The sequence below is a fragment of the Pristiophorus japonicus genome, chromosome 6, assembly GCF_044704955.1.
Source record: "Pristiophorus japonicus isolate sPriJap1 chromosome 6, sPriJap1.hap1, whole genome shotgun sequence".
Classification (NCBI taxonomy): domain Eukaryota; kingdom Metazoa; phylum Chordata; class Chondrichthyes; family Pristiophoridae; genus Pristiophorus; species Pristiophorus japonicus.
In genome coordinates this window covers 17818337-17844252 of record NC_091982.1, presented here as the reverse complement: position 1 = coordinate 17844252, position 25916 = coordinate 17818337, and the positions used below count along the sequence as shown (strand labels likewise).

Sequence of the window (25916 nt, the reverse complement as noted above, 5' to 3'; positions counted from 1 at the left end):
TCAGGTATAACATTTCATCAGACACTAATGATAAAGGGGTGATTCATGATACTTAAAACATTAACTGAAGATCCTGCCATACATTTATACATCTATAGCTCGCACTCAGAAATACCACTGTATATTTGTACTGTATTATGATTTTTAAAACTTCAATATTCTTCTTTCACTAAATTTAAACGTAATGAAAAGGAGTGTGTTCATTACATTTTTTATTAAGTAAGGCAAAACTATACCTATTCTAAACCCAGCTTTGAAATGAGCGTGTGGGCGATTGCTTGGTAAATACATGCGCACTGCGATTGCAAGCCCTGGTTGCAATGGGTTAGATGTTGCAGGGTAGGAGGAGGCTGCCTGTGTGGTAGATGGTGCTGATGTTGCAGTGATTTCATCAGCTTTCGCCCAGAGCTGCAACCTGCTAAAAAAAAAACAGTTTGTGGCTCCTGCATCAGAGAGCGGCAGGGGGAAGAGAGGCTGCAAACCCATCCCCGGGGACAGCTCGGCACCATCTTCCACCCATCCCCGGCTGCCATCGCCCAGTCTCGGCAACCTCCTTTTCGGCCTGATCGCCATTTAATTTTTTTGAGATTTTAAAGCCCTTTTTCTGTGTCATCCTCTGCGGCTTCCGGAGTGAAGGACGCTGGCGGCATCGCTACTGGTACAATCAAGAGAGTAAGCGTGTGGCTAGACCTTATTTTAATCTTTACATTTTAAAAAAAAAACATTGCAAGTAATTTTTGCGAATCTATTTTTGCTGTTCTATTGCAATCGGTTTTAAAGCATATTCAAATATATTGATTTAAAAAAAAAAGATATATTCTTACGGGAAATCTGCCTTTTTGTGTTTAATTTACTAAAGTGTTCTGATTGCAATAAAATCTCCTGTTTCCTCGAAGCGGCTGTTTGTCTGTGGAGCGACCTTGGAGGGAATAAGTAGCCATTATTTGGAAACTGAGATCCTCGCCAGGCTTTAACCCGAGCGGACTGTGCGTGTCCAGGGACAGCTTTATATCGCCAATTTGCAACAATATCGCCAATATTGCCTGAATCTCCCTAAACTGAACCCCTCCTCCCTTCCCTCCTCCCCCATGCTTCTGACAGCTCGCTGTTGCTTGAATGTCTTTCTCCTGGTCGATATTGAGGAAGATTTAAAGATGGAGACTGCATGAGTGGAATCGGAGGTGTGAATATAGTGAGAGCGGCAAGCTGGGAATCCAACGCGACTGCATGCAAATACACAACAACAGCAACAACAAACAGTATCTATCTCCCAGCTTCTTGACCTGAGCCTTTTTGAAATACTGGAAGCTTGTCCAAACAAGGATATTCACCTGGCGATGTGAGGAAATTGAGGAAGGGACCGACTGATTCTTGGACTGAAACATCCTTTTGTGTCTGTAAATGCTGGCTTTTGAGCAGTTGATCATGGTCATCTGCCTTTAAAGAATAGAAAACAGTCCAAGTCTTGCTGCCCCTACAGACTCGTAGCAGGTTTCTGCTTTTGTCTGTGTGCTAGATATATGGTTGATGTGTGGCCAACCTCAGTGACCTGGGCACACTTGTGATACAGTCTATAGACTTACTTCTTTTGGGCTGAATTATTTATCCATTTTGGCTCGAGGTAATCACAATATCCAAGAAAATGGAGGCTATTTGGGTGTATCAGTTCAGGCTGATAGTCATTGGGGACTCCACCGTGGGAAAGTCATGCCTGATCCGTCGTTTCACCGAGGGGCGCTTTGCCCAAGTGTCAGACCCCACGGTTGGCGTGGATTTCTTCTCGAGGTTGGTGGAGATCGAGCCAGGAAAACGGATTAAGCTGCAGATTTGGGACACAGCTGGTCAGGAGAGATTCAGGTAAGTCTAAATCTCCAGTACATCTGAGGAAAAGCTTAAAAGGAGTTGTATTCTACTGAATTAGCCCATATTCTTGTATTATAAAGAGGCAAACCAATATACTTGGAAATATGTCATTGTTGCGCCTTGTTTCAGTGCTTTTATACTTTAGAACTGCAAGGAGCGGACATTTTGTGCAGAAGCACCTTTGGTGTGACATCACAACTTGCCACTCTCATGATGCCATGAATGGAGGTTGCTCTCTTCAGATCAACATTTCTATTCACTATGTCACTGAAGTCACCATTTTAGAGCGGTGGGTTTCAAATCCTTTTGTGTGAGGGATCCCTCCAAATCTTGACACATTCCCAGCATCCCCTGCAAATATTGACAGATTATCAACATCCCTCTAAATATTGACAGGTTACCAGCATCCCCTGCAAATCTTAACACATTCCCAGCATCCCCTGCAAATCTTGACACATTCCCAGCATCCCCTGCAAATATTGACAGATTATCAACATCCCTCTAAATATTGATAGGTTACCAGCATCCCCTGCAAATCTTAACACATTCCCAGCATCCCCTGCAAATCTTGACACATTCCCAGCATCCCCTGCAAATATTGACATATTCCCAGAAACCCCTGCAAATCTTGACACATTCCCAGCATCCTTCCCAATATTGATACATTCCCAGCATTGCCTGCAAATATTGACATGTTACCAACTTCCCTTGCAAATATTATCACCCTCAACATCTTCTGCAAATATTGACACATTCCCAGCATCCTCTGCAAATATTAACATATTCCCAGTATCCCTTGCAAATATTGACATGTTACTATGATCTCTTGCAAATATTAACACAATCCCAGAATCCCCTGTAAATATTGACACATTTACAGCATCCTCTGCAAGTCTTGGCACATTCCCAGCATCCCTTGCAAATACTGACACATTCCCAGCAACCCTTGCAAATATTGACATGTTCCCAACATCCCTCCAAATATTGACACATTCCCAGCATCCCTTGCAAATATTGACACGTTTCCAGCAGCCCCAGCAAATATTGATATGTTACCAGCAATGTTGCCCCAATTTTTGGGGGGTGCATGGTCCCTTTAAGGGGCTTTGGGGCGCATTCACAGTTTTGCAAAAGCCTGTCCCATGCTGCGTGGGACTGGCAGAGAGCTGCGTGGAGAGATCTGCGTGCCCGTTTAGAGGGAACATTGGTTTCCAGTATCCCCTGCAAATATTGACACATTCCCAGTATCCCTTGCAAATATTGACATATTACCATGTTCTCTTGCAAATATTAACACAATCCCAGCATCCCCTGCAAATATTGACACATCCCTAGCATCCCCTGCAAATGTTAACACATTTCCAGCATTCCTTGCAAATATTGGCACATTACCATGATCCGCTGCAAATATTGACACATTCCCAGGATCACCAGTCTTATTTTTTGAAAGCCATTATCAGCTATTCCAAAGGAAATTGTTGCTATCATTGCAGAAAACATTTTTTAGAATACAATAACAGAAATAATGTAAGCTAGTTAATACAGAAAGCAAAGAATACAAAAAGTCTCTGTGCTCGTGCCATGCCCAGCCCCAGAAAGACAAAAATCTGATGAACTTGCAGACCTTGTAGGATCCAAGGAATCCATTTTGAAAACCTGTGGATGAAAACTGTTGTTTAGATATTTTGTGTTGCACTCCTCCTGATGTGACACCATGAATGGTATCTACAGCCTCACCATTTCCATTCATAATGTCATATAAGGGAGAATTCCACACAAAATGTCTGCTGCAAGCTGCCTCTAAATATAAAACCTGGCAACTGAGAGGCATTAGTAAATCTACACATACCTAATACTGTGTTGATTAATACCTTTTGAAGGAACATTTGGTTATATGCAACTTGGAAGGTTTTATGGCTAAGTAGAACCACAGATAATTAAATGCCATGTGAAACACAATGGTGGTTACTGAACCACTGAGACAATGGAAGAATCATGCCAATGAAAGGAAGCATTTAGGATGGATATTGCCGAAAAAATAAGGTTAGACAGATATTCTAGAGTTTGGCGTGACTTACCTTGGAGGGGCTCTGTCCCCTATTTGTAAATGCATACATTCTTTCTGTCTTGGGCCAACTGCAGGACAAGATGAATGGTCAGCAATTTACCAGTCAACAGTAGTTCCCAGCAGGAGAATAATGCAGCACACTCAGGGTACAGTGTGACTGGCTGAATGCACCTTTTAAAAATCCTGGTCAACCATCCAGGAAAAGCCAGAAGTGCACTCACTCTGGACAAAGGTGGAGTTAGCAGGGGAAGCACTGCAGGTTAGCACAGGAAAACCAGCAAAGGGAAAAAGGAAGATCGAGGTGCAATGAGAAAAATCACAGATAGCAAAATGCTAGAAAAAGTAAGTTATAAATAAAGATCCAGGCAACAACGAAAACAACAACTTGCATTGATATAGCGACTTTAAAGGAGTAAAATGTTCCAAAGCGTTCACATGAGCGATTATCAGACAAAAATTTGACACCATACCACATAAGGAGATATTAGGATAGGTAACCAAAAGCTTGGTCAAAGAGATAGGTTTTAACAACAATAACAGCAACTTGTATTTGTACAGCGCCTTTAATATAGTATAACATGTCAAAGCGCCCCACAGGAGCGTTAGCATCAATCCCCTCAGCTTTGCTTACTTTCATTCCACTGGATGCACAAAAAAATGAGCAAACCTGGAACAAATCCCACAGAATTGCCCTGATGATTAACAAAACTTGACTCCAAGCCACATAAATACATGTTAGGGCAGATGACATAAAGCTTGGTCAAAGAGGTAGGTTTTAAGTAGCTCCTTAGAAGTAGAGAGGTAGAGAGGTAGAGAGGTTTAGGGAGGGAATTCCAGAGCTTAGGGTCTTGGCAGCTGAAGGCACGGCCACCAATTGTGGAGTGATTAAAATCGGGGATGCTCAAGAGGCCAATATTGGAGGAACGCAATGTTCCCCGGAACTTTTTGGGGGCGCACGGCCCCTTTAAGGAGCTGTGCAGTCCAATCATTGGTTTATGCATGTGCGAACATTAGCATAGGAAAAGCTAGTCCCGGGCTGCACGGGACCAGCAGAGAGCTGCGTGGCCATGCGGGAACATTGAGCGCAGATATCTTAGAGGGTTGCAGGGCTGGAGGAGGTTACAAAGATAAGGAAGGTCATGTAGGAATTTGAACACAAGGATAAGATTTTAAATTTGAGGCATTGCTGAACTGGAAGCCAACCTGAAGAGCGCTGGAATAGTCGAGTCTAGAGATCACAAAGGCAGTGATATGAGGTTTAACAGCAGATGGGCTTGAGGCAGGGGTGGAACCGAGCAATAATACAGAAGTGGAAGCAGGCGGTTTTGGCAGTAGAGAGGATATGGGATCGGAAGCTCAGTTCAGGATCAAATAGAATGCAGAGGTTGCAAACAGTCTGGTTCAGCTTGAGATGATGGATGGGGATGGGGAAGTATCGGGGACCAAAGAAAATGGTTTTGGTCGTCTCAATATTTAATTGGAGGAAATTTCTGCTCATCCAATACTGGATATCAGTCGAGCAGTGTGACAAATCAGATGCAGTGGAAGGGTCAAGAGAGGTGGTGATGAGGTACAGCTGGGTGTCATCAGCATACATGTGTAATCTGATGGGCGTTTTGGATGATTCTGACAAGAGGCAGCACATAGATGAGAAATAGGAGGAGGAAGAAAAGCCACTGCAAGAGATTCTATGGCTATGACTTAATAGATAAGAATGGAGCCAGATAAGGGTAGTCCCACTCAGTTGGACAACAGAGGAGAGGTGTTGGATGAAGATTGTGTGCTCAGCCGTGTCAAACGCTGTAGACAGGTCAAGAAGGATGAGGAAGGATAGCGCGTGATGGCCACAGTCACAGGATATCATTTGTGACTTTGTTAAGAGGTGTTTCAGTGCGATGGCAGGGGTAGGAACCTAATGGAGGTGCGATATCCAAACTGAACTCTACTTTGTCGTTAGACGGTTTCTCAGTGAATTCGGATACCATGGATGCAGAGGTTATGCCTGCTCTTCTAACATCAATCCCCTCAGTGTTTCTTTTACCCTCCATGTTCTGTCCTTTGGATAATTCATTAAACCTATCTCAGTTTGACAGTAAACCTATCTAAGTTGTCCTTTCTGGTGGAAGTAAAATATCACATAATGCTATTTGAAGAAGAGCAGAATTGTCCCAGTGACCTGGCCAATATTTATCCTTCTACCAACATGACCAATACAGATTATCTGATCATTTATCTCATTGCTGTTTGTGAACCTTGTGTACAAATTGGTTACAGCGTTTCTCTACATTGCAACAGTGACTATACTTCAAAAGTAATTCATTGACTGTAAACCACTTTGGGGTGTCCTGAGGTCATTAAAGGCACAATAAAATGCAAATTTTGTTTCTTTTCATCGAAAAATGCAGACACTATGGATTAGCACATAATGAAGAGATCATTGCTACTTCCTGGCTATTGACATGATGATGATGTTTCTACAGTCAGATACTTTCTGAACAGTAATTTAGTGTATGTCAAGGGTTGCTATGAGGCACCCTATTCTCCATATGGATGCTATCTGTGACATCTTGCATCCAATCTGTCCAGCTGGGGTCTCTTTTCCTCAGGGAATGATGATGGTGTTACACCTTGTAAAGATAGTATTTTCCATTTCTTCATGGGAAAATTAGGAACAGTAGGCCATTCAGCCTTCGAGGCAGCTCCACCATTCAATTAGATCATGGCTGATCTGCACCTCAACTCCATTTATCCTTTGTTGCTCCATATCCCTGGATAGTCTTACCTAACAAATAAATATCGATGTCAGTCTTGAAACGTCCAATTGTCTTTTTGATTTCTACTACCCTTTGTGTGGAAAAGTGCTTCCTGATTCCACTTCTGAATGGCCAAGCTCTAATTTTAAGATTATTTCCCTTTGTTCTTGATTCAGCCATCAGAGGAAATAGTTTTTCCGTATCTACCCTATCAAATCCTTTTAACATTTTAAATACCTCAATCTGATCATCCCCTCAGTTTTCTATACTCAAGTGAATACAAGCCATTATTCCTCAATCTGTCCTCTTAACTTAACCCTCTAAGCTCAGTATCATTCTGTTGAATCTGCATTACACCTCCTCCAAGGCCAATATATCACTCCTGAGGTGCAGTGCACAAAACTGAATGCAGTACTCTAGATGTGTCTGAACAAGGCTCTATACAACTGAGGCATAACATCCTCCCCTTTGTATTCCAGGCCTCTTGAGATAAATGCAATTTCCTCGCCTACTTCTTTCAATACCCTGGGATGGAAACTAACAGTTCCTGGAGAGTTATCTATCCTAAGTTCTATTATTTTCTCCATTACCATTTTTTAAAAACTTATATTTAATCCAATAAGTTCCTCCCTTTGATTTATTTTTTAGTTCCCCTTCTATCTCTGGTATTTTATCCTCTTCCTCTCAGTATTTGTATACTCTGTAGACTGCCTGATATTCTTCAGGGTGGCTTGGAAGAATTCATTAGCATGAAAGCTGTTTGCTGTGATAACGTTCAGTGCTATGGGACGAGCATCCCTGTTCCAGATGTTGTATGCATGTCATCCTGTAGCAGATGATACAACTCCAGGACAGTGTGCATTGTGAAGCAGATATGGTAAAGATTGGCCTCCTCTAACACATCTAGGTTCATGTGTAGGAACCTATAAGTGCAATTATTAGGATGGTGAAAACACTTCCAGTGTTTTTGCACCTGCATTTGTTTGCCCTTCATGTACTCGTGTGACTTTAATATGCACATAGATTGGGCTAGCCAAACTGGAAGCAATACGGTGGAGGAGGATTTCCTGGAGTGCATAAGGGATGGTTTTCTAGACCAATATGTCGAGGAACCAGCTAGGGGGGAGGCCATCTTAGACTGGGTGTTGTGTAATGAGAGAGGATTAATTAGCAATCTCATTGTGCCCTTGGGGAAGAGTGACCATAATATGGTGGAATTCTGCATTAGGATGGAGAATGAAACAGTTAATTCAGAGACCATGGTCCAGAACTTAAAGAAGGGTAACTCTGAAGCTATGAGGCGTGAATTGGCTAGGATAGATTGGCGAATGATACTTAAGGGGTTGACTGTGGATGGGCAATGGCAGACATTTAGAGACCGCATGGATGAACTACAACAATTGTACATTCCTGTCTGGCGTAAAAATAAAAAAGGGAAGGTGGCTCAACCGTGGCTATCAAGGGAAATCAGGGATAGTATTAAAGCCAAGGAAGTGGCATACAAATTGGCCAGAAATAGCAGTGAACCCGGGGACTGGGAGAAATTTAGAACTCAGCAGAGGAGGACAAAGGGTTTGATTAGGGCAGGGAAAATGGAGTACGAGAAGAAGCTTGCAGGGAACATCAAGGCGGATTGCAAAAGTTTCTATAGATATGTAAAGAGAAAAAGGTTATTAAAGACAAACGTAGGTCCCCTGCAGTCAGAATCAGGGGAAGTCATAACGGGGAACAAAGAAATGGCAGACCAATTGAACAAGTACTTTGGTTCGGTATTCACTAAGGAGGACACAAACAACCTTCCGGATATAAAAGGGGTCAGAGGGTCTAGTAAGGAGGAGGAACTGAGGGAAATCTTTATTAGTCGGGAAATTGTGTTGGGGAAATTGATGGGATTGAAGGCCGATAAATCCCCAGGGCCTGATGGACTGCATCCCAGAGTACTTAAGGAGGTGGCCTTGGAAAAAGCGGATTTTTCAGTCATTTTCCAACATTCCATTGACTCTGGATCAGTTCCTATCGAGTGGAGGTTAGCCAATGTAACCCCACTTTTTAAAAAAAGGAGGGAGAGAGAAAACAGGGAATTATAGACCGGTCAGCCTGACCTCAGTAGTGGGTAAAATGATGGAATCAATTATTAAGGATGTCATAGCAGCGCATTTGGAAAGAGGTGATATGATAGGTCCAAGTCAGCATGGATTTGTCAAAGGGAAATCATGCTTGACAAATCTTCTGGAATTTTTTGAGGATGTTTCCAGTAAAGTGGACAAGGGAGAACCAGTTGATGTGGTATATTTGGACTTTCAGAAGGCTTTCGACAAGGTCCCACACAAGAGATTAATGTGCAAAGTTAAAGCACATGGGATTGGGGGTAGTGTGCTGACATGGATTGAGAACTGGTTGTCAGACAGGAAGCGAAGAGTAGGAGTAAATGGGTACTTTTCAGAATGGCAGGCAATGACTAGTGGGGTACCGCAAGGTTCTGTGCTGGGGCCCCAGCTGTTTACATTGTACATTAATGATTTAGACGAGGGGATTAAATGTAGTATCTCCAAATTTGCGGATGACACTAAGTTGGGTGGCAGTGTGAGCTGCGAGGAGGATGCTATGAGGCTGCAGAGTGACTTGGATAGGTTCGGTGAGTGGGCAAATGCATGGCAGATGAAGTATAATGTGGATAAATGTGAGGTAATCCACTTTGGTGGTAAAAACAGAGAGACAGACTATTATCTGAATGGTGACAGATTAGGAAAAGGGGAGGTGCAACGAGACCTGGGTGTCATGGTACATCAGTCATTGAAGGTTGGCATGCAGGTACAGCAGGCGGTTAAGAAAGCAAATGGCATGTTGGCCTTCATAGCGAGGGGATTTGAGTACAGGGGCAGGGAGGTGTTGCTACAGTTGTACAGGGCCTTGGTGAGGCCACACCTGGAGTATTGTGTACAGTTTTGGTCTCCTAACTTGAGGAAGGACATTCTTGCTATTGAGGGAGTGCAGCAAAGATTCACCAGACTGATTCCCGGGATGGTGGGACTGACCTATCAAGAAAGACTGGATCAACTGGGCTTGTATTCACTGGAGTTCAGAAGAATGAGAGGGGACCTCATAGAAACGTTTAAAATTCTGACGGGGTTAGACAGGTTAGATGCAGGAAGAATGTTCCCAATGTTGGGGAAGTCCAGAACCAGGGGTCACAGTCTAAGGATAAGGGGTAAGCCATTTAGGACCGAGATGAGGAGAAACTTCTTCACCCAGAGAGTGGTGAACCTGTGGAATTCTCCACCACAGAAAATAGTTGAGGCCAATTCACTAAATATATTCAAAAGGGAGTTAGATGAAGTCCTTACTACTCGGGGGATCAAGGGGTATGGCGAGAAAGCAGGAAGGGGGTACTGAAGTTGCATGTTCAGCCATGAACTCATTGAATGGCGGTGCAGGCTAGAAGGGCTGAATGGCCTACTCCTGCACCTATTTTCTATGTTTCTACTCTTCTTTTTCATCTAAATTATGGAACCGGTTCAGAATTCCAAAAGGAATTTTGATGCTCAGCACTCTATGGTGTTATTCAAGTGGCAGCAGCAACCAAGAACAATGAAGGAAAGTACTACCTAACAATGCAAAACCAACTAATGATTCAGCAAAATTAAAACAGATAGAAAAAGAACTTTCACTCTTAACTGAAGCCTACGTTTAAGAACCTTCTTGAGAACGCTAAGTGGCAGGACTCGTCTACACCCATTTTATATAGGCAAGGTGCACACTCTGGATGAAGCCTTTGCTGAAGCTGCAAGGTTCGGCATGGGCCCTGATTTAAAAATGTAATTAATTGAGGCCCACACATGCTGATAGCCTTGCCTCATATTCCGATCCGTACTGCGTCTTGCTAATGTCGGAGTGGAAAAGGGTGCTGAAGGTGCGAAGCCAGGGTGCACATTGCTGTACTGTGGTATTATCCTTGAGGGCAACTATAGGATCAGCAGCAGAATATAACATAACATAAGAACATAAGTAGTAGGAGCAGGAGTAGGCCATACGGCCCCTCGAGCCTGCTCCGCCATTTAATATGATCTTGGCTGATCGGATCATGAACTCAGGTCCACTTTCCTACCTGCTCCCCATAATCCCTTATTCCCTTATCGGTTCAGAAACTGTCTATCTCGGTCTTAAATTTATTCAATGTTCCAGCCTCCACAGCTCTCTGAGGCAGTGAATTCCACAGATCCACAACCCTCTGAGAAAATACATTTCTCATCTCAGTTTTAAATGGGTGGCCCCTTATTCTAAGATTATGCCCTCTAGTTCTAGTCTCCCCCATCAATGGAAACATTCTCTCTGCATCCACCTTGTCAAGCCCCCTCATAAGCTTATACGTTTCGATAAGATCACCAATCAATCTTCTGAATTCCAATGAGTAGAGGCCCAACTTACTCAACCTTTCCTCATAAGTCAACCCCCTCATCTCCAAAATCAACCTAGTGAACATTCTCTGAACTGCCTCCAAAGCAAGTATATCCTTTCGTAAATATGGAAACCAAAACTGCACGCAGTATTCCAGGTGTGGCCTCACCAATACCCTGTATAACTGTAGCAAGACTTTCCTGGTTTTATACTCCATCCCCTTTGCAATAAAGGCCAAGATACCACTGGCCTTCCTGATCACCTGCTATACCTGCATACTAACTTTTTGTGTTTCATGCCCAAGTACCCCCAGGTCCTGCTGAACTGCAGCACTTTGCAATCTTTCTCCATTTAAATAATAACTTGCCATTTGATTTGTTGCAGTGCTGCCAGTACTCTTCAAACATAACTTATGTGGCAAAATAGTGTGTGTTAAGTTGATGCAGGTCAGCATATGACCGTATTTCAGTAAGTAAACCAATAATTATGGGGGGAGTGAATTTAAAAAAAATGTGTAACACTAATGCTGAGCTTGGCATGTTTGCTACATTCCCACATTTTCGTCCAGTACCACAATTTTTAGGGGACTCTCGTCATAGGGGTTCATGAGTGTTATGCTTGTTACACTTCCTCCTGTCAGCAGTTGCTGGTGCCTGCTAAATATGGCATTCTCCTGTAAGTAGGTTGAAAAGCGACATATTGGAATGAGAAAGTTGAGTGAAGATGTGAGAGAAGAACACCTAAGCGCAGTTGTGTGTGATTTGTTCCAGGTTTGCTCTTTTTTGTGCATCCACTTGGAATGAAAGCAAGCAAAGCTGGATGGGTGAAGGAGTTCTTAAAATGGCATCAGCCTTGTGATGGCGCAGGAATTTGCAATGCTCTTTTTAGCAGTGTTTTATTAGACAGTTTTACAATATTTCTGAATTTTTCATTAGTAATTATTTTTGAGAAAACATTTTGGATGTAATTTTATTTATTGCTTAAGGTTATTTTTAACGTGCCGCAAAATCGGAATTTCATGGTTGAGCTGTTACAAGATGTCAGGGAGATCAGCAAGCATCAGACCATATTTTGAGACCTCAACACAGCCTTCTTTCAGTGGCCAAGGACAGCTGCCTCTGTTTGCTGTGGGCCAGTAGAGAGCCAGTTGCAGAGCTTTGCCATTTGCTGCAAGGACAACTACAGCCAACTTGCAACACTCTGTAAATGGTTGGCATGTTCACCGCTGGCCCATTATGCCTGTGGCTCAGTCTCAGATTGCACTACAATATCAGTAAACGTGCATCTTCTCCTGCATTTGTTCCTATGTCTCGTAGGTACTGTACATAGCAGTGAGCCTGGCCACTACTGACTGCCAGAGAGTGCACTGCCATCTTGTGGGGCAGATGCCTTGGACTACCAAATAGGGTAACCCCTCCACGTAACCACTTCATGCAGCAGCAGGTTCACATTACAAACTGGGTGCTGTCCCCACAGTATGCCCACAGACTCCATGTCGTGGCTCTGAATTGGATTTTCCTTCATTTGCTTTTAGTCTGCCATTTCTTTCCCCCAATAAAGCCTTTGGCTAGACTGACTATTTTCAGTCTTTCTAAAGCCTGGAAGAATATTTGCATTCCCTATGTGGCTACTTAAATTTTAATGGTTGCCTCCCTATAAATTCTTCCATTGTCATACCCTATTGCCCCTATTTAAAAAAAAGGAGGCAGACAAAAAGCAGGAAACTATAGACCAGTTAGCCTAACATCTGTGGTTGGGAAAATATTGGAGTCCATTATTAAAGAAGCAGTAGTAGGACATTTGGAAAAGCAAAATTCGATCAGGCAGAGTCAACATGGATTTATGAAGGGGAAGTCATATTTGACAAATTTGCTGCAGTTCCTTGAAGATGTAACGAACAGGGTGGATAAAGGGGAACCAGTGGATGTGGTATATTTGGACTTCCAGAAGGCATTTGACAAGGTGCCACATAAAAGGTTACTGCACAAGATAAATGTTCACGATGTTGGGGGTAATATATTAGCATGGATAGAGGATTGGCTAACTAACAGAAAACAGAGAGTTGGGATAAATGGTTCATTCTCTGGTTGGCAACCAATAACTAGTGGGGTGCCGCAGGGATCAGTGCTGGGACCCCAACTATTTACAATCTATATAAATGACTTGGAAGAAGGGACTGAGTGTAATGTAGCCAAAGATGGAAGGAAAAGCAATGTGTGAGGCCACAAAAAATCTGCAAAAGGACAGACAGGCTAAGTGAGTGGGCAAAAATTTGGCAGATGGAGTATAATGTTGGAAAGTGTGAGGTCATGCACTTTGGCAGAAAAAAAAATAAAAGAGCAAGTTATTATTTAAATGGAGAAAGATTGCAAAGTGCCACAGTACAGCGGGACCTGGGGGTACTTGTGCATGAAACACAAAAGGATAGTATGCAGGTACAGCAAGTGATCAGGAAGGCCAATGGTATCTTGGCCTTTATTGCAAAGTGGATGGAATATAAAAGCAGGGAAATCTTGCTACAGCTATATAAGGCATTGGTGAGGCCACACCTGGAATACTGCATGCAGTTTTAGTTTCCATATTTACAAAAGGATATACTTACTTTAGAGGCAGTTCAGAGAAGGTTCACAAGGTTGATTCTGGGGATGAGGGGGTTGACTTATGAGGAAAGGTCGAGTAGGTTGGGGCTCTACTTATTGGAATTCAGAAGAATGAGAGGTGATCTTATCTAAACGTATAAGATTATGAGGGGGCTTGACAAGGTGAATGCAGAGAGGATGTTTCCACTGATGGGGGAGACTAGAACTAGAGGGCATGATCTTAGAATAAGTAGCCGCCCATTTCAAATAGACAGTTTCTTAAATGATAGGAGGATAAGGGGTTATGGGGAACAGGCGGGTAAGTGGAACTGAGTCCATGATCAGATCTGCCATGATCTTATTAAATGGCGGAGCAGGCTCGAGGGGCCATATGGCCTATTTCTTATGTTCTTATACAGCTCCATCCATCCTAGAATTGCACTCCTTGCTCTTGCTCCATTGTGCACATGGAGTATATTCTAATGATTTACATGATCTGACCTTTTATATTCAGATGAGGTCAGGTTACTACAGATCTTGCATGTTGTGCATGCAAAATAGAGGGTTCAATTTGCTTTTGCAATGGAATTGTATAATTGGCCCCATAAATCTTAGTAATATAGTTGTCCTGGTAATGTCAACCACAGTGAAAATGCTTTCTTCTTATTAAATATCTGTTAAATGTTAATGTCTTTCTTAAACTAACCAGAATGTACCATTTTTAATTTAAAATTCAATAGTTTTCGAAAAGAGCAGAAGTAATGTCCGGGCACCCTCCTGTGAATGCGTACCTCTAGCATCCTGCATGAAGAGGCAAGGCCAGCATTTATTGCCCATCCCTAATTGCTCTTGTAGGTAGGTGGTGGTGAGCCGCCTTCCTAAACCATTATTCTTTGTAGCGGTTTGGTACAAGTACAACTTGCTTGGCCATTTCAGAGGGCAGTTAAGAGTTAACCACATTGCTGTGGATCTGGAGTCACATATAGGGTAAGGATGACAGATTTCCTTCCCAAAAGGACATTAGTGAACCAGATGGGTTTTTACGACAATCCTTGATCACCCTTATTGATACTAGCTTTTTATTCCAGATTTATTTAATAAACTGAATTTAAATTCCCCAGCTACCGGGGTGGGATTTGAACTCAATAATCATTAATCCAAGCCTCTCTGGATTACTAGTCCAGTAACATAACCATTATGCTACCATTCGCAGAATGTTGGCCTTTATCTCAAGGGGTTTGGAATATAAAAGTGAGGAAGTGATGCTTCAGTTGTCATCATCATCATAGGCAGTCCCTCGAATGAGAATGACTTGCTTCCACACCAAAAGGGATGAGTTTGCAGATGTTTCAATGAAGGACCCGATATTCCAGTCCTGAATTCCAGGCGTGGAAAATGCCTGTGCGTGGATTTTTCTAATGTGTGGTGACCGTTGCACATCAGCCACCACACGGGCTTGACAGAGCTAGGCCGTTATCCATTGGCAAGGGGTTAACCAGGACGACTGGAGACCTGCTCTGGTGCACGGACCTAGTGCGCGCACATATCGCAGTGTGGGCTGGCCCGTGCTGCCCCTGGACCCTCTGCTCTTCTGGGCCCTGTACCCTAAATTTGCCCTACCTCCGCCACGATCTCTCGCCGCTCCTCCGCCACGATCTCTCACTGCATCAAAACATTCACCGCACCTTCGCCACGATCACTCGGCGAATCTTAGCCACGATCTCTCACCGCTCCTCCGCCCCGTTGTACAAAACCTTAGTCAGATCCCATATGGAGTACTGCATTCAGGTTTGGGGACTGAACCTCAGGAAATATATTTTGGACTTGCAGATTCACCAGAATGATACCAGGGCTTAAAGGGTTAAAATATGAGGACAGGTTGCATAAACTGGGCTTGTATTCCCTTGAATTTAGAAGGTTAAAGGCTGATCTAATAAAGATCTTTAAAATGATAAAGGAATTTAATAGGCTAGATACAACAATACTATTTCCTCTGGTGAGTGAATCCAGAACAAAAGGGCACCATCTTAAAATTAGAGCAAAGCCATTTAGGAGTGAAATCAGAAAGCATATTTTCACACAAAGTGTAGTGGAAATCTGGAATTCTCTCCACCAAATCTGGAAGTGGAAATCTGGAACTGGAATTAGACTTTTCAAGATTGCGATTGATAGCTTTTTGTTAGGTAAGGGCACTAAGGGATATGGAGCAAAAGCGAGTATATGGAATTGAGGTACAGATCTTACTGAATGGCAGAACAGGCTCATGGGGCTGAATGGCCTACTCCTGTTCTTGTGTTCCTAGATGATCCACTTCAGTAGAATTAACTATCAAAGCAACAATGCTGTCTCACTCTATGACAGCAACGCTAATCCTAAACTTCACAATGTATTTTCTGATAGCTTAAGAATTATAGAGCACAGATCTATCTATCCATCAGGTGCTTCCCAATCACTATAATCTGTCAAGCTGCATAAATTAACATTTCAAACAAATCATAACATCCACCAAAGTAATTTTATCTTAATTCATTTTCAACACAAGTATTGTCCCAATACAATTGCACTGACTAGCTCCAGTCTGCCAGTTTGAGCCTAACTATCTTAAAATCATATGAAATAAATTCATAATTTTCTGTTTTGCATCATAAAATGATCTTCTCCAAACATCAGGGAAGGTCCTGCAAAAACTAGCAAAATATGACTTTGTAGTAATTGTTCATACGTGAGATTCATTGCTTTAATGGTGCATCTGCAACTTTGGAACAACTACAATCATCCTATGTGAAAAGTGATATGAGGAATGCTTTCAGTATATCTACCATATCTTGATAATTTGTGATAGCTTTACTCAATGTATTCTTTAGTAGATATCCCTGTTGTTTGATCTCTCTACTAAGATAGTTGTAAAATGTTATGAGAGCTCTTGCTGTCTGCCCTCTGTGATTCGTCTCTCCATTTCTCTTTTTTTCCTAATGTTTTCTTTAGTTACCCATGGTTGCCTTTTGTATGAATCCCAATACAGCTTATTTTTGTTTCCTTGTAGCTTTCAAATCTATTTATGCACACTTTCTATGTTTTTCATTTTTAAATAGAATACATACTTTTTTCCTCATCTTGTATAATAGCCTAAAATACAATCTCTTTTGTTCCATTTTTATGGATGGATTACCAATATAAATTCACAAAGACTCGCTTCATAGCTCCAAAATCAGCTGTTTCAAAGTTTATACCACCACATTGTTGTTTCTGATGTCAGATTTGGCAATAATATCCAACTTAACAATACAATGATCAGTAGATCCCAATGCTCACCAGCTTCCAGATTAGTAACCAGTAGATTGCTAAACACCACATCTCACACAGTCTGTCTTCGAGGAGTTTGCCATCACATGTTGTTTGAGGAAACAACCCCTGACCATCTCAGTGCATTTGTTGTGTTTTGGCCTCTCCCTTTAGGTTCTGATCCATCTATTGTCTCTGGGATTTGAAACTCCCCATGATTAGCACATTACAATTCCCTTATCTGTCCAAAAAGCTCCCCACCCTTTTTGTTCACTTGTGCTGGCAGTTTTTAAGCAGTAACAAATTCATAATTTCCTGCCCTTATCATTGCTTTATTCTTTTCGTATTGTTTCCATCTTATCCCTTCTGTTATTATATTCACATTTTTCTATAGTTGCTACATCATTCCTCATCAATAAAGCTCCACTTCTCATTGTAGGGCATAGAAATATAGAAAAATAGGTGCAGGAGTAGGCCATTCGGCTCTTCGAGCCTGCACCGCCATTCAATAAGATCATGGCTAATCATTCCTTCAGTACCCGTTTCCTGCTTTCTTTCCCTACCCCTTGATCCCCTTAACCGTAAGAGCCATATCTAACTCCCTCTTGAATATATCCAGTGAACTGTCATCAACAACTCTCTGCGGCAGTGAATTCCACAGGTTAACAACTTTCTGAGTGAAGAAGTTTCTCCTCATCTCAGTCCTAAATGGTCTACCCTTCATCCTAAGACTATGTCCCCGGTTCTGGACTTCCCCAACATCGGGAACATTCTTCCCGTATCTAACCTGTCCCGTCCCGTCAGAATCTTATATGTTTCTGAGATCCCCTCTCATCCTTCTAAACTCCAGTGAATAAAGGCCCAGTTGATACAGTATCTCCTCATATGACAGCCCAGCCATCCCTGGAATCAGTCTGGTGAACCTTCGCTGCACTCCCTCAATAGCAAGTACGTCCTTCCTCAGACTAGGAGACCAAAACTGAACACAATATTCCAGGTGAGGCCTCACTAAGGCCCTGTACAACTGCAGTAAGACCTTCCTGCTTCTATATTCAAATCCCCTAGCTATGAAGGCCAACATACCATTTGCCTTCTTTACCGCCTGCTGTACCTGTGTGCCCACTTTCAGTGACTGAAGAACCATGACACCCAGGTCTCGTTGCATCTCCCTGTTTCCTAGTCTGCCGCCTTTCAGATAATATTCTGCCTTCGTGTTTTTGCCCCCAAAATGGATAACCTCATATTTATCCACATTATACTGCATCTGCCATGCATTTACCCACTCACCTAACCTGTCCAAGTCACCCTGCAGCCTCTTAGCGTCCTCCTCACAGCTCACTCCGCCACCCAGTTTAGTGTCATCTGCAAACTTGGAGATATTACACTCTATTCCTTCATCCAAATCGTTAATGTACATTGTAAAGAGCTGGGGTCCCAGCACTGAGCCCTGCGGCACCCCATTAGTCACTGCCTGCCATTCTGAAAAGGACCCGTTTATCCCGACTCTCTGCTTCCTGTCTGCCAACCAATTCCCTATCCACGTCAGTATATTACCCCCAATACCATGCGCTTTGATTTTGCACAACAATCTCTTGTGCAGGACCTTGTCAAAAGCCTTCTGAAAGTCCAAATACACCACATCCACTGGTTCTCCCTTGTCCACTCTGCTAGTTACATCCTCAAAAAATTCCAGAAGATTTGTCAAGCATGATTTCCCTTTCACAAATCCATGCTGACTTGATCCGATCCTGTCACCGCTTTCCAAATGCGCTGCTATTTCGTCCTTCATGATCGATTCCAACATTTTCCCCACTACTGATGTCAAGCTAACCGGTCTATAGTTACCCGTTTTCTCTCTCCCTCTTTTTTTAAAAAGTGGTGTTACATTAGCTACCCTCCAGTCCATGGGAACTGATCCAGAGTCGATAGACTGTTGGAAAATGATCACCAATGCATCCACTATTTCTAGTGCCACTTCCTTGAGTACTCTGGGATGCAGACTATCAGGCCCCGGGGATTTATTGGCCTTCAATCCCATCAATTTCCCGAACACAATTTCCCGCCTAATAAGGATATCCTTCAGTTCCTCCTTCTCACTTGACCCACTGTCCCCTAGTACTTTCGGAAGGTTATTTGTATCTTCCTTCGTGAAGACATAACCGAAGTATTGGTTCAATTGGTCTGCCATTTCTTTGTTCCCCATTTTAATTTCACCTGAATCCGACTGCAAGGGACCTACGTTTGTCTTTACTAATCTTTTTCTCTTCACATATTTATAGAAGCTTTTGCAGTCAGTTTTTATAGTCCCTGCAAGCTTCCGCTCGTACTTTATTTTCCCCCTCTTAATTAAACCCTTAGTCCTCCTCTGTTTTATTCTAAATTTCTCCCAGTCCTCAGGTTTGTTGCTTTTTTTAGCCAATTTATATGCCTCTTCCTTGGCTTTAACACTATCCATAATTTCCTTTGTTAGCCATGGTTGAGCACCTTCCCAGTTTTATTTTTACTCCAGACAGGGATGTACAATTGCTGAAGTTCATCCATGTGATCTTTAAATGTTTGCCATTGCTTATCCACCGTCAATCCTTTTAGTATCCTTTGCCAGTGTATTCTAGCCAATTCACGCCTCATACCGTCGAAATTACCTTTCCTTAAGTTCAGGACCCCAGTTTCTGAATTAACTTTGTCACTCTCCATCTTAATAAGGAATTCTACCATATTATGGTCACTTTTCCTCAAGGGGCCTCGCACAACAAGATTGCTAAATAGTCCCTTCTCATTACACAATACCCAATCTACGATGGCCGGCTCCCTGGTTGGTTCCTCGACATACTGGTCTAGAAAACCATCCCTAATACACTCTAGGAAATCCTCCTCCACCGCATTGCTACCAGTTAGGTTAGCCCAATCAGTGTGTAGATTAAAGTCGCCCATGATTACTGCTGTACCTTTATTGCACACATCCCTTATTTCTTGTTTGATGCTGTCCCCAACCTCACTACTACTGTTTGGTGTTCTATACACAACTCCCACTAGCGTTTTCTGCCGTTTGGAATTCCGCAGCTCCACCCATACCGATTCCACATCATCCAGGCTAATGTCCTTCCTTACAATTGCATTAATTTCCTCTTTAACCAGCAACGCTACCCCGCCTCCTTTTCCTTTGTAAAGATTTTATACCATCTCAGTTCCAGTTTTTGGCTAGCCTGCACCATCAGCCATTTTTGAGATGCCAATATCAATATTCACATAGTTGTATATACCTCTAAATATAGTATCTTATACCTACATTTGTATAAAAACATTTAAGCCTCATTTCAAAACATTTCTTTGCCCATTTATCTTTCTGCCATTAATTTCCTTTTTGTCTTGTTTTATTTATCCTTCCTCCACTGGACTATTTATCCCCTCTGCAAAGTTACATTTCAATGTGGCAGACTTTTATCTTATAGAGTGTATAGGCCAGGAGCCTTGGAACACTCCTATGGGCCCCACTTACACTGCTTCAGTGAACTGAATGCTGGGATCTTGTCAGTGCTCAGGAAGCAGGAGCAGTGGGAAATACAGCTCAGAGGAAATTTGGGGCCATTATCTCTGAAGGCTGGCTCATCAAGGGATATGCTTGTGAAGATGAAAGTTAACACCTGTGACATGAAAGATTTCCTTTAGTATAAAAAACACTTAACCCAGCTGCTCAACATTACTTCAATTCACTTGTAAAGTTGAACTCAATAACATAGGAATCATGTTGCTTATATATGCACACAAATATCTAAAAGGCTGTTGTGCTCAAAACTGTTATACAGTATCATGCTGTTATAAAATATGTTTTAAAAAGGATATTGTGGACTGATTCTATCTTTATTGTTTCAAGTATTATTCTATTAGTTTCTTGCAGTGTTTTACAGCTTCTGGGCATTGTCTTGTAAATAAATAACTTTAAGCTATATTCATTGGCCTGACAGAATGATAGTTAACACTGTTCAGAGAAGACAAGAATATGATGGGCGTTGCACACTCTGGCCGCGATTTCCCCTTCCTCAACGGGTCCGTGTGACCAGGGCCGGAGGCGGGTCATGACCTCGCTACTGGCTCCAGCCCGCTCTATGAATTTATTTTACGTTGATTGGGCTTGTCCAGCGCGTTTGCTATCGAAGTAAGCGGGTCTGCTGTCATTTGACGACACATCATCAGCCGGTTTCCTTAAAGGAACCATGTGCAAATTTAGTTTGACAGTTGTGCTGTCAGTGTTCTACAGCATTGAAGTGCTGTCAGTGTTCTACAGCATTGAAGTGCTGTCAGTGTTCTACAGCATTGAGGTGCTGCAAACACTGACAAGCACTGCACAAAGACTTCCTCCATATGCTTATGGAAAGAGTCACGGCACGCAGGGAGGTCCTCCTTTCCAATGGGCGGAGGAGATGTCCCCAGGACACCAACACAGCCTGGTTGCACGTTGCACAGGAGGACACAAGCAGGGATGTTATCAGCAGGACCAGGCTGCAGTGGATCACAAAACGTTACTGCAAAGCTACACTCAACCTCATCCTGCTGTGCCACTCATCACATTCCCATCACTCTGCCTTCCCTACTTCAGTCCTACACATCTTTCCTCACACCAACTTACCTTGCACCTCCACCCATTCCTCTCTATCTACATTATCACTTCCCCACCTTATAAACCAGTCCTCACATTCACCCTCATCCTTGTCCAATCATACCAACTAACAACACACAAGGGTAGGTACTTGGGTGTTTTAGTCAATGTTGATGTAAAGTTTCTGTTAATGTGCCGTGAAACATTAAAATCTTTATTTTCAACATCTTGCATTCTTGGTCAGATTTGTGTGCACCTTTGGATGTGGCTTAGTGAGTTGCAGTGAATGGTGAGACACAAGGGTAACCCCCCGCCCCGACCTGCCCGCAATGGTGATGAGTGTGAAAGGAATGGCTTGGACATTGCAGGGTGCTTTATGGGGCTGATGTGGGGTGGTGCCATCCTGGCGCATCATGTGGCAGTCAGGGTGTACAGCGTCAAGTGAAGTAAATCTGGCCATGGTGAGACCATCCCTGGCCTCCCAGGCAGCAATGTGATCGGGTGCTGATGCTGTGTGTTTTGTGCAGCATCAGTTGATGGTGGAGAAGGTTGGTCTTGTTGTTGGTGCTGCTGGTGTGCCTGTGCTGCTGGTGTTGGGGCTGATCATGGTGGGATTCTGAGGTGAGAGAGTTTCAAGGGCACCGATGCTAATGTAATAGATGGCAGATGAACTTGAGATGACAGAAGCGGTGGTGAGAGAGATTATTCCAATGAGGTGACACTGGATGGAGAGTTTGCTCCAAACACTTGCAACCTGCATAAAGCTCAGTCTATCTTCCAAATGCAGTAAGCAACAGCTTTTGATCTTGAAAAGTGAACTTATGCTCACACAACTCCCGACATCCTTACCTGATGCGATCCCCAAGCAGCATAGACCTCTGTGGACAACGGTAAGGTGAGCTCAAAATACTGTTTAAAGGGCCGTTCGCAAGGTCATAATGACCTAAATTGTCTCCCCCCGCCACTGCCTGTCAGGTCTGTTCAGCACTGACAGACCTGACATCTGGGAAAGTAGCGTGGTGGCGGCTTGACAGCGGGTTCCTGACCCACTGTCAACATTTTTTGTCCCAACTGACCCACCACCAAATGCGCCCACTGACCCCCCACCTCCCCAAAATTACTTCCATAATCTCTGACGTGCCATAATTCAGAGGTAACTGCTAATCCCACAGCATGTTGTCCCATTCATAGCACAAATACAAGCACAAGGTCCATTCCATAGGAAACTGGGGTCTCCTTGTGAAAACAGCTTATCTCCTGTCAGCATGAAAAAGGAGTAACAAATACTTCCACAGTTGTGAAGACTTGAGAAAGAAAGCAGAGATAATTTGAAGAGTTTTGATTTTAATATAGCGAAGGTTATCCACTTTGGCAGAAAAAAATAAAAAAACAAATTTTTATTTAAATGGAGAAAAATTATAAAATGCTGCAGTACAGAGGGACCTGGGGATCCTTGTGCATGAAACACAAAAAGTTAGTATACAGGTACAGCAAGTGATCAGGAAGGCAAATGGAATGTTGGCCTTTATTGCAAGGGGGATAGAGTATAAAAGCAGAGAAGTCCTGCTACAACTGTGCAGGGTATTGGTGAGGTCACACCTACAGTACTGCATCCAGTTTTGGTCTCCTTATTTAAGGAGGGATATAATTGCATTGGAGACAGTTCAGGGAAGGTTCACACGGTTGATTCCGGAGATGAAGGGGTTGACATATGAAGAAAGGTTGAGCAGGTTGGACCTGTACTCATTGGAGTTCAGAAGAATGAGAGGTATCTTATTGAGACATATAAGATAATGACAGGGCTTGACAAGGTAGATGCAGAGAGGATATTTCCACTCTTGGGGACATCTAGAACTAGGGGGCATAGTTTTAGAATAAGGGGCCGCCCATTTAAAACTGAGATGAGGAGTAATTTCTTCTCTCTGAGAGTTGTAAATCTGTGAAATTCTCTGCCCCAGAGAGCTGTGGAGGCTGGGTCATTGAATATATTTAAAACGGAAATAGACAGATTTTTTGAGCGATAAGGGAGTAAAAGGTTATGGGGAGCAGGCAGGGAAGTGGAGCTGAGCCCAGGATCAGATCAGCCACGATCTTATTGAATGGCGGAGCAGGCTCGAGGGGCCAAATGGCCTGCTCCTATTTCTTATGTTCTTTTTACTCCAAATAACTGCGAATCAGGGAGAAATGTCAGTTTTCTCTTGGAAGACTTTGCTATATAATTTCTCTCGAGATTAAATAAGGGAGAAGAGTTCACGATGATGCAAGTTGTAGATGGTCTTTCTAGAGGTGGCATTTTCTCGATTTACATTTTTTGTAAAGGCAGTTAAAATCACTACTTCTATTTTTCCCTGTCTCCTAGGCCATGCAGTGTTGCTACCAAAACCAAAGACTGCAAACAAACAATAAAGTTTTCAAACTCTCTGTGCTAAAATGGTATCTATTTTATAAATGTTGTGAAACTCGAGGTTTTAGTTATACTAAGCTCTTTTTAACCTTTTTCTCCCCAAACTTCTAGGTCCATAACTCGTGCGTACTACAGGAATTCAGTCGGAGGACTTCTCTTATTCGATATTACCAACCGCAGATCCTTCCAGAATGTGCACGAGTGGTTGGAAGAGGCCAAAGTTCATGTCCAGCCATTCCAGATCGTTTTTGTGCTGGTCGGCCATAAATGTGACCTGGCAGCCCAGCGGCAAGTGTCAAAGGAGGAGGCAGAAAAGCTTGCCGCTGCTTACCGGATGAAATATATTGAGACGTCTGCAAGAGATTCCATCAACGTTGAACAGGCCTTCACCGATCTGACGAGGGATATTTATGAACTTGTCAGGAGGGGGGACATTATGATGCAAGAGGGATGGGAAGGAGTGAAGAGTGGCTTTGTTCCAAATGTGGTTCACTCATCAGAGGAAGCTGTCAAATCAGGCAGGAGATGCCTTTGCTAATTAAAGAGTGGAAACATTTAAATTGGATAAGTTCCCTCGCACGTAGAGACTGTACCAAATAAATACTGTAGGCCTTTTTAAGTTTGTATCTCAAATAATTCACTATTTCCACAATATGGACATTTTGATCAGTCTGCTTGTAATTAATGGGATCCTGATGTTTCAACCAGTTACCCTATTTGTCCTGCTGTTGGTAATGGAGACTTTTCACCTACTGTTTGAACCTCTGGGATGGGGGACAAGAGCTCATTTAATTTTGGAAGTTGCTAAAAAGAACAAAAAATAGCTCAGACACTAACTGGGTTGATGGTCATCATTGACTTCTTACTGTAATAGAGGGTAGTTAGTGAGGCAGTCAAAGAACCTGAACTGCTACTTTAATTTGATATTCCTGTCCTCATTCCCTGGTATAGTACAGGTGACGATCTTCAGTGTAACCTGCCTATTCTTGATTCACTGGTACAGTAAAACCAATCACCCATAACATCATTTGAAATAGTTTAAAGTGGGTTCAGTAATAAAGACATGCATAAATAAATAGGTATTTTTTTGCCCAACATCTATAATTAAAAAATTATAGAGGCCATCTCGCCCAACTCAGAGGAAGATTTTATTATTGGGATACTGTTTTATTAAGCATATTTCTTCCCAAGTTTCTTTCCTCCTCTCTTTCCTTCCTGGGGATGACAGCTACTTGCTGAGATACAGTGCAGCTCTCTGACACATTGCCAAAGTTATCATTTATCATGTTTGAGATTATTAACTAAGTATCAGAGGTTATTGGACTATGGGGCTGAGCTGAGCCCAATCCTGCCCACATGTGCACTCTCCAGCAAACAGGAGCAGGAACCCTGACTGATTTCCACCCTGATAATCCAGGGATACTGAAGCATCCCAAATGGCCTTGTAACATACTGGCTGATGCAATTAGCTACAATCCCATTGGAAGAGTTCTTGATAATATTGGTAATATGAGGGAGAAAGTAAGGGGGGGGGGGGGGGGGAATCAAAAATGAAGTTAAACAATAATATTTACTGAGAATAGTAAACATTTTGAAATTGCAAAATTAAGAAGGCCTTCACTAGCCTCCCATGTGTAGTGACTGTACAAACAGATAAAGATATTTGTAAATCAGTAAGTCGACTATATGCTGTATATGATAGATCAGTGCTATTGAATTAATCCTTACTTTGCTGAATAAATGGTAAATCCATCCAGTCCTTACCCTGGTGAGTAAACAGGAACTCCATTCAAGTACATGATGAGTGACCCTTAGCTTATCAATAAACAGAAATTCTGTGCAGTTATAGTCAGTAACTCTCACCCTGCTGAATAAAAGGGGGCTCAGTACAGTAAAACAAATCATGTAATCTTTATCCTGCTGAATAAATAGCAGATTGGTACAGTTAGACAGTGAGTAGACCCCACCCTGCCAAATA

At 42.6% G+C, this 25916-nt stretch overlaps 1 protein-coding gene across 1 annotated transcript; it reads left to right on the top strand.

The window, feature by feature from the left end:
* Positions 1 to 1147: 1147 nt before the first annotated feature.
* LOC139265094 (ras-related protein Rab-39B) lies at positions 1148 to 25370 on the top strand. Its single transcript, XM_070881990.1, has 2 exons — positions 1148 to 1857; positions 24050 to 25370. The coding sequence occupies exons 1-2, from the start codon at positions 1643 to 1645 to the stop codon at positions 24474 to 24476; spliced, it is 642 nt and encodes a 213-aa protein (XP_070738091.1). The 5' UTR covers positions 1148 to 1642; the 3' UTR covers positions 24477 to 25370.
* The last annotated feature ends 546 nt before the right edge of the window (positions 25371 to 25916 follow it).

What these genes read in the sequence shown, in the direction of transcription:
- LOC139265094 (XM_070881990.1), top strand. Translation starts at nt 1,643, where the DNA reads ATGGAGGCTATTTGGGTGTATCAGTTCAGGCTGATAGTCATTGGGGAC. An exon ending in GCTGGTCAGGAGAGATTCAG is followed by an intron (nt 1,858 to 24,049) that starts GTAAGTCTAAAT and finishes CCAAACTTCTAG; the next exon opens with GTCCATAACTCGTGCGTACT.